Genomic DNA, 18,928 nt, shown 5'->3' on the forward strand with positions numbered 1-18,928 from the left:
ACTGTAAATAAGATGACACATTATTTCTAAACTTTACTCCAATCCAAACCTTATTGCACCATCTCAGAGAAAGAAGCCAAAGCCTTTTCTAAGAGGTCCGCAGAATAGATTCTCACCTCCATGAAGCGAGAGATGGTCCGGATTGCCTGGTTGGTCTCATTGAAGGCTTCTCTCCAGGTGTACACAGAGCCATTAGTGGACTGCACTTCTTCTGGGTGCTTGGCCAGAAATGCCACGATATCTTTGGCTGTCCAATCTAAGCCTTCCAATCGCTGTTCCCAAAAGTGGTCATTGCCTCTGCTGTCCAAAAGCGTCTGCCATTCCCATAACAAAGTACAAGTAGTAAACACCACTAAGTCTTGATGAGCACTATATGGTTTACAAAACCCTTTCACATACATTGTCTTTCTTTAAAATCTTCATAGAAAACTGTGAGATAGGTAACCCAATGTTTCCATTTTACAGGTGAGAATACTGGGCTCTCGGATTCTACTGCACCTTCCCACTACATTATATCTTCTTCCTCTTTTGAGATCCAGGCTGATGATTCCTCATAAAGACCCTAATCTCTAGATTGAATTAAGCCACACCTACTTCTGCTGTTTAGTTTGGGAAAAGAATTCTGCTGTTAAACCAATATGATCTTTTCCAGTTGCGGGATGCACGGGTCATGATGCAAAGGAGGCCTGTCTTCCATTTCTTATTCCCTAGCTGGCTGGCTCTCCATGTGGGTCAACATGGAAGAGAAGGAAAACCAATCTGGTGCTCAACCAGCAGGTGCAGAGGACCAGGGCAGAGGCCTGCACAGATGTGCTGCCAGAAAAATGGGTCTGTCTCAACCTCAGCTCATGGAAAGGAGAATCAGCTGCAACTCCTTTCACACCTTTGAGAACACACCTGAAGCTCTGGCTCTACTGAAATGGAATCCCTACGGGGCCAAACTCTGCTATTTTTTAAATCAGTCTTATTTCTACTAACATATAAGTTTTTTCACCGTGTGGCTTCATATTTTTTATTATAAAGGGAGCATAATAGTTTTTATAGCGTATATACACTATAATTTCATTAACTATTCCCATACCGCAGCATTTAGTCTAATTTCTCACAATAACAATTATTATAGCAATAACATTCTCTCTCATATGGTGACTTTTTTCTTTAAAATTATTTCTGTATGGGATACATCCCTGAGGGTGTGTGAAATGCAGATACACAGCATAACACATTTTTTATGGCTCTTACAATTTTCATTCCAAATTGTTTTCCTATAGGGAATAACAATTTATACTGTCATCAGTTAAGATATGTGTTTTTGTTAACAAAATAGGTACAAAATTGTACCTCACAAAGGTTCACAGGGGTATGGGTTAGTGATTCTGAAATGACTTGTTTGGGACTGGAACTGAGCAAATAAGACCTGAGTGAAGACACGTGGCATTTGGGGTGAGGCCCTCCCTGGCCAGTGTGGCTTCTCAGCAATATGGCCAAGGAGGGCAGCAAGGCTGGAGAGACATGCCCAGTGAGATCACTGATCACATGGCCGTTCTAGAGCACGAGAGGGGCCGGGAGACCAAAGATCCCCCTCAGGAGCAGTGGCCAGGGAGAAAGCAGAGGCTTGAGATGAAGGAGACAAACAGCAGCTCAGAAAGGAGAACAGTTTAGTATCAGTGGGTTACATGACTCAACGGAGAAGCGCCTCCAGATATGTGGGGTGACGCGACGGGTGTAGACAGAGCCAGAGACAGCAGAAGATAAGAGCTACCACAGAGTAGAACGGTAGCTGTCGTGGGCTGGGGGAAACAGGGAGGTCAAAGGGTATGAAGTTTCAGTTTTGCAGTACAAAGAGTTCTGAGGCCCTAATGTACAGTGTGGTAACTATAGTTAATGATACTGTCCTGTATACCTGACACTTGCTGAGAGGTAACTATGTGAAGTGAGGGATATGTTACTTAGCTCCATTGTGGAGATCATTTCACAACGCATACATATATCAAAACACCAAGTTGTACACCTTAAATACATACACTTTTAATTTGTCAATTACACCTCAATAAAGCTAAAAAAAAAAAAAAAGAAAGAGCTACCCCAACAGACGCAGAAGTCTCAAGCATTGCCTTGTGTACCAGACGCAAGGCCGCAGGGGGTACAGAGGACTGAGTGGCCCAAGCTTGTGGAGTGAACAGTAGAGAAGAGAAAGCAGCTGGAGGAGGCTCCTTCGACCTCCGCCCGCAGGCTGATGAGTCTGCATTTGGTGTCTCAGCCTAACCAGCCCCCTACACACCAGGCCCCAATACCCACTGGCCTGTTGGACATCCCCACCGTCCACCAGCTAGAAATCAAGAATCATCCTGAAGCTGCCCTCTCTTTCACCCCTCCACAATCAAGCAGTCACCAGGCTTTGCCTCCAGCCAATGCCTTGGCCACCTACTTGGATAGCCTCCGCCCTGGACTCTGCCTTCCACCTTTCCCCTCTTCAATCCACCTGTCAAACCAGAGTAATAGCTCCCCTTGCCTAGCACCCTTTCATGGTGCTCCAGAGCTTAAAGTAAAGGTCCTTGGCTTGACGCCCAAGGCTCTCCAAACCACATGCCATGCTTTTCTCCCCAGCCACAGCTCCTCCATTTCCCATCACACATCCTGTGTTCTCCAGCAGGAGTGCTAATGAATGCCATGGCCATGTTGGCAAGCGCCTTGTCCCAGAAGAACTGAGAGCCTGTGAGCTGCTGGAGCATCCAAGCCAAACCGTCTATTTAAGAGAAGGGGAAGCATCGTTCTGCCTACAGACTAAAACTCATGGAGTTCCTTCAACAGGGACCCTCACCATCCTCTGAGACGCAGAAGGAGAGAAGTCCAACAAGTAGAAATGTACATTCTAAGGAGAGGACCAGGAAGAAGACACCTGAGACCACACCTAAGTCTATGGCACTGTCTGTGGCTGGACCACTTGAATCCCTTTTGGAGGAGAGACTGGAGTCCAACAGAGATCCATCCTTGAAGGGCATAAGTTGTTGTTGTTATCATTATTAGTCAGAAGTATTTAGTCAATCCATACAAATTATTGTTCATGTTTTTCTGACTGAAGTCCCTTGGTTTTTAAAGCCTCCCAATTTAAGAATTAAATTGCAAGACTAGTGCAATAAAGATGACTCCAGCTTTCCCCTCATTGGAAGACCACCTGCATATCATCCCTCCCAGGGACATCAAGGGACAGTCCTCAGCCTGGGAGAGCACCTCCCACGGTAGATACCTCCTCTAACACCCAGCTGCCCCTCCGATCAATGAGGTGTCAAGAAAAGAAACCTGGCAAAATCCATTCGTGCTTCTTAATAGCAGCAGGAAAAAAGGAAGAGGCCTCTCTCACCATGGAGAGAGGAAATAGTCTAATGATTCTCTGACTCAGCCCAAGGCAGGATGATGCGATTAAATGGCACTCAGACTCAAGCAAAGGAGACATTCCATGCTCAGACTCCTCCGCTTTTGAATCCAATTGTCTCTAGAGCATTTATCCCTTTTCAAGTGGTTCTGAAGCACTAAGTACAATTCCCCTCCATGCAGTAACAGCAGCTCTACACTCACACGGTGCCTCGGGGAATGGGTATCTCAGGTCAGACCAGACCTTTGCTCACACACACCTCTGTCCAAGACCCACTAGGACATAGTAGGGCTAAGTAAGATGCTGTGGCTCTAGAGCCAGAAATGAAAATAATCAAGGTCCTGTAATCATCAAACTCTTGCTCCAAATACCAGCCCTAGGTTTCTTGGAAATCTGATTTTGACTATCAGACACATTGATGCTGATGTGCATGAAATGGTGTGATTTGTGCACCGTCACCTGTAGCTCTGCCAAGTGATGGGCCTGTGGCTTGAGCGACGCTCAGTACGTCTGCACTGGTTCAATGTAAAGAATCCTCATCTCAGTCACTTCTGGGAAAGTAAGGAGCATCAATCAGGTACCCGGTAATCAGAGGGACACTCACCCGGACAAGGTCCATTTCTGGGCTGCTCTCCATGAAGGTCCAGATCTTGGGGCTCAGCTCTTGCCACATGCCTTCCAGATCATGAAACACAGCCAGTTCCTGGAAGGTCTTATTCACCTGGAGTCAAACGGGGAGCCAGGGGCAGCAAAAAAAAAGAGAGGGAGGCAGAGGCATGAGAACTCAGCTGCTCCCTGAAAAGATGTTCCATCACAGAAGCCCTTTTCCAGTCCTTCCCATTCCCAAGAAGTGTCTGCCTGCAGCAGTGATTCAAATACCCAAGGCTGGAGAGCTGGCCCTCAACAGTCAGCTTGGGCCTGAGTCAAACTGGAGGTTCTCACTCTGGAAATCCCAGAAGAGCCATGAGTATACTCAACACATGCCATCCGAAGCCACCTTTATATTTTTGTCCATAATTCTAGGAGGATTCTGTAGAGGGCCTCTTGGGCCCAGGCAGCTTACCTCAGCCATAACCTGCTTTGTGACTGGAGTGTCAGGTGTATACAGGATCTTCCCAACAAGCAGGGGCTTGAGAGCTTTCCATATGATGCGGGAAAGAGGACTGGACTCCAGATTCTTCATCAAATCATTGCAATAAGGAGCTATGAAGAGGATGAAAGGCAAATATTTGTATGCATGCTAATGTACTTGTAGGAACTAACAAGAGCTTTGGAGCCAGCTGGTCAGTCATGGGTTCAAATCTCAGCTCTGCCACTTAATGGCTATGTAACAACATCACTTGTCTGAGCCTCAGTTGGCTCCTCTGTAAAAATAAAGTTAATGACATCTACTTGGCGGAGATGCAGAGAGGATTAACTGAGATGCTATCTGTGCAGCCCCTAGAACGATGCTTGATAAATAATCAGAGCTTATTGTAACACTGACGATGGATAACTCACAACTGAGACAATATGGAAAAATGTTTTTTATTATGCACAATCCTTTATAACTCTAAATAGCTTGCACCAGTCCTCACCACTCTGTTTTTATTGGAAACAAAGAGCTGAATTCAGACTTTAGTTTTCAAGCAGAAATTTTAAATTTCCCTTTAATTAATAGGCCTCATCACAAGTATATGTAATAAATGTAATAAACATCCCAAACTGAAAAATCCAAATTTATAACAGACAGTAGGGTTTGATTATCCAGGAGGATTCCTGATTTTTAAAAAAATTTCATTCTTGGTTCTTTTAGATACTAAGTGTCCTCTACATGCTACAAAGATAATTTTTTTTTTCAAGAGGATTTTCTCACAGTTATATCTGTTGTGAAAATGAAGGTTCCCTTGGGCTGACTTACAAAGTGAGGGAGCAGAGGGGACGGCATTTCAGAAAACCGCCTACAGTGCCCTTCCCTTCAGGCTCGCAAAGCAACCTGCCATGTCTGGAGTGCTTCACTCCAGACAAGAATAAAAGGTTCTTGCGTCACAATAACGCACAAAAAGCCACCTCACTCAGTGTCTGAAAGGCACACCTGCAGTTAGAAATGGAGAAAGGCTCACTTGCATCATATTTTCAATGAAAACGATGCCATTGTCTAAAACTATAACGCTGGCTTCTGGCTGCCACCAGGCACAGGACACACATCCCCACAAAACTGCCCAAGTGTGGGGAACAGATATGGAGTTACAAGGTTCTTCAATGCCACCTTGCAGCTAAGAACCACAAACAGCAGATCACATGTCTCAGTCTGATGGCACACACACACCACCATGAACAGGTATTTTGGAGGCCACGTGGTTTACCGAAAAAAAGCATGGAGCCAGGCAGATCTGGCTTAATCCTGGCTCTTGCCAATTAGCTATGGTGTGGCTTTGACCAAGTCGCTGAACCTCTCTGAGCCTATAAAATGTGGGGTTATAAAACCTTCCTCGCAGGGTTATTTTAAGGGTTAAATGAGATAAGTTAAATAAAATGCATAGTATATAGGAAATGTTCCCTAAATGTTATCTTTTATTATTGCTGTTGTTATTGTTAAGTCTTTATTGTAAAGCATACCTCAAGGAGAGGGAGGGGAGAGGGGAGGGGCAAGGGAGAGGGGGAGAAGAAGGAGAAGATACTTGATCACTTTGGGAACCACCCTCCGACATCCCCCAGAAAACTGAGGGATTGGCTTTCAGTCATCCATTCACTTGATAAACACACTGTACGCCTGGGATGTGCCAGGCCCCGTTCACACAAGTGGGGACAGTTCACTGATTAAGATTCCCTCCTCTAGGAGCTCAGTCTGGGGGGCAAACAGACAGGTAAACAAACACCCACCACTGCTACGTAGGGTGAGGATAAGCACGAAGAAGCAGGTGCCACAGGGGCCGCGGGGCTGAGCCTGGGACCGAGGTGGGCTGGGCCCAGGGCTTGGGTCTGCACGGACACTCACTGGTAGAATTGTCATAGAAGGTGCCAGCGTCGTCCTCAGTGCCGTTGCCTCCAAAGAGGGCTTTGTAGTTGTTGTCCTCATACCAGTTAAGGGACTTTATCTTCAGGCCCCCACCCTCGGGATGGCCGCAGACGATGCGGGACACGGCCTGGTAGATCTGGGTGGGGGAGCTGGAGCTGTTCGCATTGGTCAGAAACATCACCTCCTGCCGCATGTCAGTCCAGCTCCTCATGCTGAAGAGCTGGTGGACAGATCAGGAGGAAAAGCAGAGGGAAGCGCGGGGCAGGTTGAAGACACAGAATAGGAATGAACAGGTTAATGTCTTGACCTCGCCACAGCCTCAGCCCAGAACATGTCTTGTCTGATGTCACCTCTCAGAGGGGCATCGCTCTGTGATGGGATTGTCAGAGCCTTGCTACTCCTCTGTGGTCCAGGCACCAGGGGCATCGGCGTCATCGGAGAGGCCGTTTGAGGTGCAGATTCTGGTCTATCTATCTACAGTTCAAATCTGCATTTTCACGTGGTGCCCAGGTGACTCCTAGACACATTAGAGACTGAGAAGCACCACTTAGCAGTTAGGGGAGCCCCTGGTGACGGGCTTTATCTCATTCGGATGATCACTGAGTTTACAGAAGAGGATGCTTTCTTTGAATGACTATGTGTTCATAGGCGTACGTCAGGAACCGCTCACACCCTCGGTCACTGCCTCATTTCTAAAACACCTCAAACTTCAGTGTGGAAACTGAGGGGCCCTCTGCCCCCGGGAAGAAGAGGTGCTGTGTGTGAAGTCCCCATCCTCGTCTTGGCTGAGTGTCGGGCAATAGAAAGAGCGCATGGTGGGGGACCGAGTTTGAATCCCACTTATGTCTCTCATTAGCTCACAGCTTTCAGAAAGTCACTTCTCTGAGGGCCCAACTTCCCATCAAGATGATGAAGCTAAAACAGTGTGGCGAGGAGAAAATCACACTATATTTGACGTCCCAGAGAGGGCCCAACACAGAACAGTCCCTGCCGGAAGACCCAGATGCCCCAGGCAGCGGGGGGTCTGAGTCTGGGACTCACACGTGACCAGCTCTTTGTCTCACACACCAACGTACTCCAGCACTGTGCGGACTTCTTGGCCCAGTGGCTCTTATAATTCAATATTTATAGAGCACTTTGTATTTCCACACATTTCACAATAAATCATTAAAAAATCCCTACATTCCTTGACATGTCACTGCTTGTCCTCACCGCCTGGAGGCCTGAGGCGTGGTGAGCAGAGGGGAGTGGCTGCGGAACCCTGCACTTGCCCCCGGGCCCAGTTTTCCATCTCACAGAGCCTGCTGGCTCCGGTGAGTGACAAGGTCCTGGGCACCACAGAGCCCACATTTGCCTTCTGCCTGCAAGGGGAACCAGGAGCCCCAGAGGCGGTCAGAGGTCACAAAGATTCCTTCCTCCAGAGGGAGCATCTAACACCGGGAGAACACAGTTAGGCGGCCCGCTTTTCCTGACTTTATCTTCTCATCACCTGTATGAAGTATACAGACGGGGAGGGGAGAGGTAGTCAGACCACCTCTCCTTTCCTTAGTGGGTGCAACAGCCCTAGAGATTTGTTTGTTTGTTTGTTTTTTCTGTTTTTTGCGGTACGCGGCCCTCTCACTGTTGTGGCCTCTCCCGTTGCAGAGTACAGGCTCCGGACGGGCTCAGTGGCCATGGCTCACGGGCCCAAACGCTCCGCGGCATGTGGGATCTTCCCGGACCGGGGCACGAACCCGTGTCCCCTGCATCGGCAGGCGGATTCCCAACCACCGCGCCACCAGGGAAGCCCCCTAGAGATTTTTAAACGACAGCAAAAGCCACTCACTTCTCTTTCTCACCACCACCATCCCCCAATCAAAAGGACAAATTGCTCCCCACCTAAAGCCAGCACATCTTTGGACAGAAGCACCATAAATGACTGAGTTATTCCAAGCTCTGGGCTCTTCCCAGAACCTGTCTCAGGGGCAAACTCCTACTCGTTCTTCTGCACCTCAAATCCCGCTCCACACCTCCTCCGTGAAGCCCTCCCCCTCACAGGGAAGGGGGCTGCTCATCCTCCAGCCCACGGAAGGTGGCGTTTGATCGACATCCGTGGAGTGAAGAACCACTGACTCACTTTCTCAATCCACTGCGATGGCCTCCTCCTGCCCTCGCCCCCATCACAGTCTCCTAGCATAACAGCCGAACCATAAATGACCCTCATCCTCTAGGTCACACCAGGCGCCCCTGCTCCAGACCCTCCACTGGCCTCCCATCGTACTCAGTGTAGACCCAGCCTTGGCAGCCCTGCACCACACTCACCTCCTGCTGTGACCTTACCTCCGACTCCCCTCTCACTTGCTCTCTTTGCTCTGGCCATGGCTGGGCTCCTCCCTGATCTTTATTTTATTTTTTTAACATCTTTATTGGAGTATAATTGCTTTACAATGGTGTGTTAGTTTCTGCTGTATAACAAAGTGAATCGGCTATACATAGACATATATCCCCATATCTCTTCCCTCTTGCATCTCCCTCCCCCGCTCCCTATCCCACCCCTCTAGGTGGTCACAAATCACCGAGCTGATCTCCCTGTTGCTATGCGGCTGCTTCCCACTAGCTATCTATTTTATGTTTGGTAGTGTATATATGTCCATGCCACTCTCTCACTTCGTCCCAGCTTCTCCCTGGTCTTTACATACATCTCTTCATCATGCCTTACATCAGTGTCTTTGGATTTACGGTTCCTCCTGCTTGGAGTGGAGGCCCTAGTGTCATTCCCCTCAGGCTCAGATGTCACCTGACCAGAGAGGACTTCACCAATCAGCCCCCTTTAAGACACCACCTCATCACCCTCCAGCCTCTTACCCGGCTTTATTTTTCTTCATGGCAGGCATTCCTGCTGTCACATGATATACAGACCTGTTTATTCCTGTCTCTCGCCCCATGTCAGTCCCACGAGAACAGGGAAGTTAGTGCACTCGCTGCTGAGTCCCCAGCACCCGGCTGTGGCAGGCACCTGGTGGGTGCTGGGCAGATAACGGAGACACTGTTTCCTGCCCTGCCTCCCCAGGCTCACCTTCCCGTCACTGAGATGTGATGCTCATGTCCGCTCTCACTCATCTGGCTCCAAAAGTCCCCGTTCCCAGCCAACTGCCGGCCCTGTTAATCCATATTTTCTTTCTTTGAAGAGTCTCCTTTTTATTCTATTTATTTATTTATTATTATCTATTTATTTATCTATTATTTTATTTATTCCAGTTACCATCAGGGTTCAGACAAAAAGTGGGCTTAAGTAGCAAGAACATGGGCTTTCGAGGCCAACGGTCCTGGGTTCGAATCCCAGTTTCGCCAATTAACTTACTAGGTGACTGTGGGCAAGTTGTCTAGCTCTTCTGAGCCTCAGTGTCACCGGTAAAATGGGCACAGTAGGACCCACTCACATCTGTCATGTGGATTACACAGGGAAATTGGGTGAAACTGCATGAACCAGGGCAGCTTAGCTCCCTTTTCCCTTAGCTTCCCTTTTTTAAGGGCTGTGCTTTGGTCAAACAACCAACTTTCTTTCCAAACATGGAGCAGATCAACAAGTGCACTTATTTATTTATCTCCTCCCATTTGTCCCAGGGAAACGGCAAGTTAGATAATGAGTCACTCGTGGCAAAAGTGACTTGACTTAGTGTTCCATTGAGAGGAGCGGGTGGCCCTTGCCGTCCAGGACCAGGGAACAAGCAGGGCACAAGGAAGCAGCTGCCAGGAAAAATGTATATTGTTCAGTTGGAGAGGTTCTACCACATGAGCATCACATGCTTTCCATTTTTCTTTTTAACCCAGACAAAAGGCAGGCCAGTGACGTAAGAGGAAACAGCTGCAACCAGACCGTGAGCTTAGAGGCAGCCTCCCATGTTAGAGTCCCTGCTTTGCTTTCCCTAAGGCTGGCAGGGACCTGCAGAGCAGTACGGGGCATATCAGTGTCAGCTAACGGGGCCCAGGAGAAATGACTTGCAGGGCAGGCTCTATTTCTCATTCTGCCTCCTGGAAGAACCCTGGGAGACCCAGCTTCTCCACCTACAGAGCGGTCACCAGCGTTCATAACCGGAAGAACAGATGGCAGCCTGGAACAGGGCTTCTCCTCCTGAAAGTGACCCAAAAGCCACGCCTCTCCAGTCAGACGCACATGAGCAGAATTGAAAAACAGAACAGACCCCAAAGCAAAACACTAATAAATCAACAGCATTGAATCTTGGTGTTTTCTCTATTTTCCAAACGTTCTGCATTTCCCATAGTGACCATGCAAGCCTTTATTCTTAGGAGACATAAAGTGAGCTTTGATATTTGAGAAAAATGATACAAACCCCAAAAAATGACTTAGAGAAGCAACTCATAATAAGACTGGACCAAGTCTGAGAGAATTTCACCATGAATTATTCCTACCCGGTGTCTTAAATACTAAGGCCTGCATGGCTTCTGACCACCATCCCTCAAGCTTAGCTCTTTACACACCTGGCTCCAAATGGTTCCCCCTTTCCAAGTCTAATGTGAAACAAGGCTGGGTGTCAGAAAGGTGAGCACATGCTGACGGGGAGGCAGAGGAATGGCTAATTGCTTTTTGTAAGTTAGGCCCCCTGATCCTGTGACAAAGGTTATTCTAATACGCTTGTAAACACGTGGACCTGAAAGGTAAGCTCAACTTTTATCAGGAGACTACATTCCCATAGTTGAACTCAGGGCCCAGATATTGACAAGGGAAAGATCTGAATTAGGGGTACCATGTTCTTCCCTTCAGACAGCAAACAAATGTTTTGGTAAAAAGACTGTCTTGCTTTGCTACTGAAAAAGAAATAAGGATGGGCTTCCCTGATGGCGCAGTGGTTGAGAGTCCGCCTGCCAATGCGGGGGACACAGGTTTGAGCCCTGGTCCGGGAAGATCCCACATGCCACAGAGCAACTGAGCCCGTGAGCCACAACTACTGAGCCTGCGCTCTAGAGCCCGCAAACCACAATTGCTGAGGCCCGCATGCCGAGTCTGTGCTCCGCAACAAGAGAAGCCACCGCAATGGGGAGCCCGTGCTCCGCAACAAGAGAAGCCACTGCAATGAGAAGCCCACGCGCTGCAATGGAGAGTAGCCCCCGCTCGCCGCAACTAGAGAAAGCCTGCACACAGCAACGAAGACCCAACTCAGCCACAAATAAATACATAAATTTATTTTAAAAAATAAATAAATACGGAGAAGTTGCTGGTAAGACAAATACAGTACACGGAAGATGAGGAGGAATCATCCTCTTTACAAATGGGTCATTAACTAGGGGCCAAGAGTAATTAGAGAAAGTTCTACGCTAGATATCAGGCCTTCAGCCCCTAGCTAATTAACCTTGAGACATCTATGAGTCTTGGTTTCTTCATCTCTAAAGTAAGGAGATCAAATCAGGTAATTTTAAGATCACGGATATAAAGCTGATTTTACATTTCCTATGATATTCAAATCAAAAAGACCCTCTGAGCCAAACTCAGGGTGGAAAAAAGTGATAGTGGATGATCTGCCTTCTGGGGCTGAAAAAGAAATGACTTACCTCTTGAGCCACAATCCCAAGACTATCCAGCAAAGCTTTTGTGGCTTCAGCCAGCTCCTTGCTGGGGAAGGGAGATGTGGAGTTTAGTTCTGTCTGCAATGAGAAAAAAAAATCATTTGTTTCTAAACTCAATGTAAACCTGAAATCTGTATTTAAAAATAAACAAGTTAATTAAAACTATTCACAATCTTGAGTTTAAAACACAAGAAACCCACTCCTAATCAAAATAAGACACTAAAATTATTCTAACTGTATGTTTGCAGGTTGTTCATCTCAGATAAGAATTACTAATTCTTTGATGGATGCTTTTAAAGGGTATTTTAAACTAGTTGATATGCAAGAGATAAAAATATCTCGTGTGTGTGTGTGTGTGTGTGTGTGTGTGTGTGTGTGTGTGACCAAGGCAAAGTTGACCATAAATTCCCGACTCTGTCTATGATTCTGCAAGAAAGACAACATGGGAATGGCCTTGAGAAACAAGTGTGTGATGGCTCACAAAAAACGAAGACAGTATAAAGTTGCCAAAAGCATGGAAAGAAGGAATTCTCTTTCATTCCACTCAAGTCAGCACTGTTTCTAACACTGGAAATTTACTTATTTTTAATATATTATTTTTTAATATATTAAAATTAATTTAAAATAATTTAAAAATACTTGTTTTTATGTCTAGTTTGAGTCAAATCGTAATATGCCGCCTAGCTGCATGGCAAATCTAAGCAAATAATTGAGGCCCAAGGAAAAGCTAGGTTAGGGCAGAAAGCCTAAGCTAGAGAAGAAATAGAGCAATGATGCACAGGCTCTGAGGCCAGAACTGCTTCTGAGTTTTCATGCTTCCAAAGAAAAAAAGACACAGGGTCAGTTTCATCACTCCTATTTGTGAAATAGTGGGAAAAAAATCTCCAGGGGAAAACCCATCTTTCCTTGTTGCTTCTACGGGCATCATTTTATTCAATATCAGACCCTCAGAAATCTAGAGAAGGCTGAACCATTTTGATATTGTCATATATCAGAGATTGCTGTGAAATCATAAGGCAGCCTGCATGGAAGATGGCTGAAAGTAGACGGAGCTCATCATTATCTCTGGGAAACAGCAGCCTGGGATGTTTCCCTTTAAAAAGAACTCCAAATGCAGAAGGCTAAGTTAGTATCATGATCTCATCATAATATCCTAGCATAATGCCAAATGTACATTTCTGATAAAATCTGTCTAAAGGTTCTCTGGAAGATTTCATCCAGCCTGATTCATCAGCTCTTCTAGAATGGCTCACTCCCCAGAGACCAGCCTTCCCACACTCCCAGTCCTCTGATGGGCCCATGCTTTCCTTGAAATGCTACACTCAGGTAGGTCTCTGTGACACAACTCGCAGGCTGTGTTAATGATCATTCCTTCCATGAAGTAATTATGAGCGAAAACAGGTGGGGGGCTTTTTGTTTGCTTTTTCTTTCTCTCTTCAGGTTCACATTACCACCTGAAGGCTACCACACTAAAAGTTGAACTTACAGAGACCTTGATAAGGAAAAGTTTTTACATAACGAGAGGTCATAATTGGAAGACATAGGAGGTAAAAACTGTTTCTGTGCTTACCATGAGGCTCACAAGAGGATACATGTTCAGGATTGCACAGCAAAACAAAAAATGCTAAATTACATTAATGTAAACATTTAAAACTTAAAATGTGGTAGTTAATGCATTTCTTTTTCAAGTCTGCATTGAAATAAGATTCGTATCACTCTAGGGTGACCTGGAGTGACTACAGAACCCTGGGCAAGTGGCTTCAACTCCCCATGCCTCCACTTCCTCAACTCCACAGCAGAATAAACGATAATGTGCACGTGTCACAGCGCCTTCAAAACATTAAACCAGAGGCCATGTGCAAGCCCCTGCACAGTGCCTGGCACACCACAGGTCCTTATAATTATAAACAATTCCATCCTTGCCTTTCTCTTCCCTTCCTCCAAAGTTTACTACCAAAACAGAAGGGCTAGTCCTCTGCACACAGGGTTTCCCAGTTCTTGAAGGGACGTGCACCCTCCCTTCTGTCTGTCTCTGGGTGAACTTTTCCTCTTGTCGAGGTGCCCTTCTCCACGGGGCAGACAGCTAGAGTTGTCAGCTCAAGGCAAGAATACCAGCCACACTCCAGTGTGCTATTTCTAAAATTATAAATGGTCCTCAGCACAAAACCAAGACATCCTCATCCTTAATTCCTGACGGCCTGGGGCAAATGCTTCTCTCTCCCCTATAACCCTTTTTCTTAGTGTTTGCCAAACTGAGAAACAAAAGATAATATTAAGTGGATGACAGATATACTTATATTGGTATATATTTATACCATATACACAGAAACTTTCCCCAAACTTGACATTTAAATGGAAGAACCTAAAGCAAAATCATTGCCTATGATTATGTATATATATACACATACACACACATTTATCTTAATGTATATTCATGTGTACCCTCTATGTACAGTAAGTGATACCGATTTTACTTTTATAGGAGTAATTCAGTTTCCTTTTCTTTATACAAAACAAATGAGTTGATTAAAAGAAAATATTAAATTAAAAACCAATTGCACTTGAATACAACCTAAATCATGACAGAGGATTGAGAATAACCAGGTTTCACCAACACGGTGTGGTTTCAGGAACTCTCAGGTGCTTGTCAGGCGTGCCGATGCCCAGCCCCCGAGACCTGAGTGAAAAGCTAGACGTAAGACCCACAAATCCTTAGGAAATTTTTTGCACGCTGAAGTTTGAGAACCACTGAGGCACAGCACCTGGACAATATTCACACCTCTTTTTCACAGTACTCTTTGCACGAGTGTGGCTGTTTGTGCATTCTATATCTGGTCCACACGATGCTGTCTACTTCAGATTGTGAAGCAGTGACAAGAAGCCAATCAGTTTACCTGGCCTTGCGTGGGATCCAAGATAGTGCCAAACGCGTCTGCGGCCAGGTACGTCACACCAATTGTTTACACAAGTCACCAAGTGCAAAAGGCTAGCTCTCTAAACCCCCAGACCCAACACTGGCCGGTTGTCCCCACTAGCAAGCATTCCCCTGAAGGAGACAAATCAATGAGCAGTTCATGTTGTTTTGAGAATATGTCTTCCCCATCTGAATGAATTTAAATCTTCATTGGGTAATGATTTTTCCTTCGGGTTTTTCCATTTAAGTGTCTTAACTTTGGAGCAAGCTTATTCTTCTTGTTTTAGAAGCTACACAATTCAGCAAAACTCCACACACACAGCAGGCCTTACTGCAATGGCTGTCTCACCCATGAATATAGTTAACCATGGACATAAACATAAAGACCTCATTACATTTACTGTGGATTTCAGACCTTTAGATATTCAAACTCCACACAATACCGTATCTTACTACACGAACTTGTTGTCAATAGACTGAACTTTGGTTTGTTTGTTTAATTGACTGATTCAGGTTTTGGTCTCAAAGAGAAAAACACTGACTAAACCCATCCATAAGTCATAACTAGAATAGTCAATTCCATTTTTTTGGATCCTTTTTATACTAATCATTGTTTGAGATTAAACGCTCAGAATTCATTAACGTAAGTATTGGCAACCTGTAATCAGTACAAACTAATTTCCATTTTCAAAGGAGTGCTGATTGGAGTTACACATATAGGTGTGGGTTGACATCACAGGGTTAAAAACACACACAATTCAAATTCAACATCAAGTTTAAATCTTACATTATCCAGGTATTTTGCTCAAGACTTCATTTTGCTTTTTTGTGCTTGGACACTATAAAATACAGAGAGGAGACTGACGTAAATCAGATTTAATATTACAAATTAATGGGAAAAGGATGGGCTATTCAACCAGTGCTGCTGAGACAAGTAGTTACTCATATAAGATAGTAATTTTTTGGTTTGCTCACCCCCTGGGGCGGGTAGGGGCTGGGAGCTGAGGCTCAAGCTTTGGAGGTCAGACCCCAGGGAGAGGACTGAGGTTGGCTATGTGAAGACAGCCTGAAGGGGGCTAGTGTGCCACAGATAGCCAGGAGGGAGTCTGGGGAAAAGTCTGGACCTGCTGGAGAGGCAACACAGCATTGTTTCCAGGTGTGTGAGGAGAGGGGATTCCTGCTCCGCGTGCCCACAGAAGGCAGGGCACCACCTAAGCGAGCTCCAGAGACAGGCACAAGCCACGGCTATCAGCTCAGACCCCAGAGATGGGCATGAACCGCTAACGCTGCCGCCACTGCCACTCAGAATCCTGTGTGCAAGCGCAGGTCACTACCCACACACCCCCCAGGAGCCTGTGCAGCACACCACTGCCAGGATCCCGTGACCCAGGGACAACTTCCCCGGGAGAACACATGGCGCGCCTCAGGCTGCTGCAACATCACGCCGGCCTCTGCTGCCACAGGCTCCCCCTCCATTCCAATTATGACTAGCGTACCCCTCCCTCTCCCCGGCCTGAGTGAGCAAGAGAGCCCTAATCAGACACTGCTTTAACCCCCTCCTGTCTGGGCGGGAACAGACGCCTGAGGGCGGCCTACACGCAGAGGCGGAGCCAAAACCAAAGCTGAACCCCAGGAGCTGTGCGAACAAAAAAGAGAAAGGGAAATTTCTCCGTGCAGCCTCAGGAGCAGCGGATTAAATCCCCCCAATCAACTTGATAAACCTGCATCTCTGTAATACCTGAAAAGACAATGAATGCTCCCAAAATAGAGGCAGTGGAGTTTGGGAGCAACTGTAGACTTGGGGTTTGCTTTCTCTGTCTGATTGGTTTTTGGTTTTATGTTTATCTTAGTTTACTTTTTAGTGCTTGTTATCATTAGTGGATTTGTTTATTGGTTTGATCTCTTCCTTTTTCTTTTTTTTTACTTTTAAAAATTTTTTATCTTTTTTATTATTTTTTTATTTTATCCTTTTTTCTCTTTTTGTGAGTGTGTATGTTTCTTTGTGTGATTTTCTCTGTTTAGTTTTGCTTTTACCATTTGGCTTGGGGTTCTAGCTGTTCTTTTTTTTTTCTTCCTTTTCTTCCTAGCCGTGTGGCTGGCAGGGTCTTGGTGCTCCAGCCGGGTGTCGGGCCTGAGCCTCTGAGGTGGGAGGGCTGAGTCCAGGACACTGGAACAGAGACCTCCCAGCTCCATGTAATATCAATTGATGAGCGCTCTCCCAGAGATCTCCATCTTAACACTAAGACCCAGCTCCATCCAATGGCCAGCAAACTCCAGTGCTAGACGCCCCATGCCAAACAACTAGAAAGACAGGAACACAACTCCACCCATTAGCAGAGAAGCTGCCTAAAGTCATACTAAGTTCACGGACACCCCAAAACACACCACCAAATGCGGCCCTGCCCACCAGAAAGACAAGATCCAGCACCACCCACCAGAGCACAGGCACCAGTCCCCTCCACAAGCCACTGAACCAACCTCACCCACTGGAGGCAGACACCAAAAATAACAGGAACTATGAACCTGCAGCCTGCAAAAAAGAGACCCCAAACACAGTAAGTTAAACAAAATGAGAGGACAGAGAAATACACAACAGATGAAGGAGCAAGGTAAAAACCCACCAGACCAAACAAATGAAGAGAAAATAGGCAGTCTACCTGAAAAAGAATTCAGAGTAATGATAATAAATATGATCCAAAATCTTGGAAATAGAATGGAGAAAATACAAGAAATGTTTAACAAGGACCTAGAAGAACTGAAGAGCAAACAAACAATGATAAAAAACACAATAAATGAAATTTAAAAATTCTCTAGAAGGAATCAATAGTAGAATAACTGAGACAGGAGAATGGATAAGTGACCTGGAAGATAAAATAGTGGAAATAACTGCCACAGAACAGAATAAAGAATGAAAGGAATTGAGGACAGTCTCAGAGACCTCTGGGACAACATTATATGCACCAGCATTCGAATTATAGGAGTCCCAGAAGAGGAAGAGAAAAAAAAGGGTCTGAGAAAATATCTGAAGAGATGATAGTTGAAAACTTCCCTAACGTGGGAAAGGAAACAGTCAATCAAGCCCAGGAAGCACAAAGAGTCCCATACAGGATAAATCCAAGAGGAAACATGCCAAGACACATATTAATCAAACTATCAAAAATTAAATACAAAGAAAAAATATTAAAAACAGCAAGGGAAAAGCAACAAATAACATATAAGGAAATCCCCATAAGATTAACAGCTGATCTTTCAGCAGAAACTCTGCAAGCCAGAAGGGAGTGGCAGGACGTATTTAAAGTGATGAAAGGGGAAAACCTACAACCAAGATTACTCTACACAGCAAGGATCTCATTCAGATTTGATGGAGAAATCAAAACCTTTACAGACAAGCAAAAGCTAAGAATTCAGCACCACCAAACCAGCTTTACAACAAATGCTAAAGGAACTTCTCTAGGCAGGAAACACAAGGGAAGGAAAAGACCTACAAAAACAAATGCAAAACAATTAAGAAAACGGTAGTAGGAACATACATATCGATAATCACCTACCTTAAATGTAAATGGATTAAATGTTCCAAGCAAAAGACAAAGTCTGGCTGAATGGATACAAAAACAAGACCCATATATATGCTGTCTACAAGAGACCCACTTCAGACCTAGGGACACATACAGACTGAAAGTGAGGGGATGGAAAAAGATATTCCATGCAAATGGAAATCAAAAGAAAGCTGGAGTAGCAATTCTCAAATCAGACAAAATAGATTTTAAAACAAAGACTATTACAAGAGACAAAGAAGGACACTACATAATGATCAAGGGATCAATCCAAGAAGAAGATATAACAATTGTAAACATTTATGCATCCAACATAGGAGCACCTCAATACATAAGGCAAATACTAACAGCCATAAAAGGGGAAATCAACACTAACACAATCATAGTCGGAGACTTTAACACCCCACTTTCACCAATGGACAGATCACCCAAAATGAAAATAAATAAGGAAACACAAGCTTTAAATGACACATGAGACCAGATAGACTTAACTGATATTTTTAGGACATTCCATCCAAAAACAACAG

The 18,928-nt window shown here is 45.4% G+C and overlaps 1 protein-coding gene across 10 annotated transcripts in view; it reads right to left on the minus strand.

Annotated features, from left to right (window-relative positions):
• ABCA1 (ATP binding cassette subfamily A member 1) overlaps positions 1 to 18,928 on the minus strand; it is a 183,375-nt gene that overhangs the window by 48,019 nt on the left and 116,428 nt on the right. For all 10 annotated transcript variants that reach the window (XM_089913478.1, XM_089913479.1, XM_089913480.1 and 7 more), the window contains 5 exons: positions 11,919 to 12,011; positions 6,351 to 6,591; positions 4,437 to 4,576; positions 3,978 to 4,094; positions 117 to 314 (listed from right to left, as the gene is read on the minus strand). In XM_089913478.1, coding sequence (XP_089769604.1) covers positions 117 to 314; positions 3,978 to 4,094; positions 4,437 to 4,576; positions 6,351 to 6,591; positions 11,919 to 12,011 — 789 coding nt within the window. The remainder of the gene's footprint in view (positions 1 to 116; positions 315 to 3,977; positions 4,095 to 4,436; positions 4,577 to 6,350; positions 6,592 to 11,918; positions 12,012 to 18,928) is intronic.

This window comes from Delphinapterus leucas, chromosome 6 (genome assembly GCF_059928025.1).
Source record: "Delphinapterus leucas isolate spDelLeu-1000000601 "Yukka" chromosome 6, BTC_Dleu_Yukka2, whole genome shotgun sequence".
In the NCBI taxonomy this organism is placed as follows: Eukaryota; Metazoa; Chordata; class Mammalia; order Artiodactyla; family Monodontidae; genus Delphinapterus; species Delphinapterus leucas.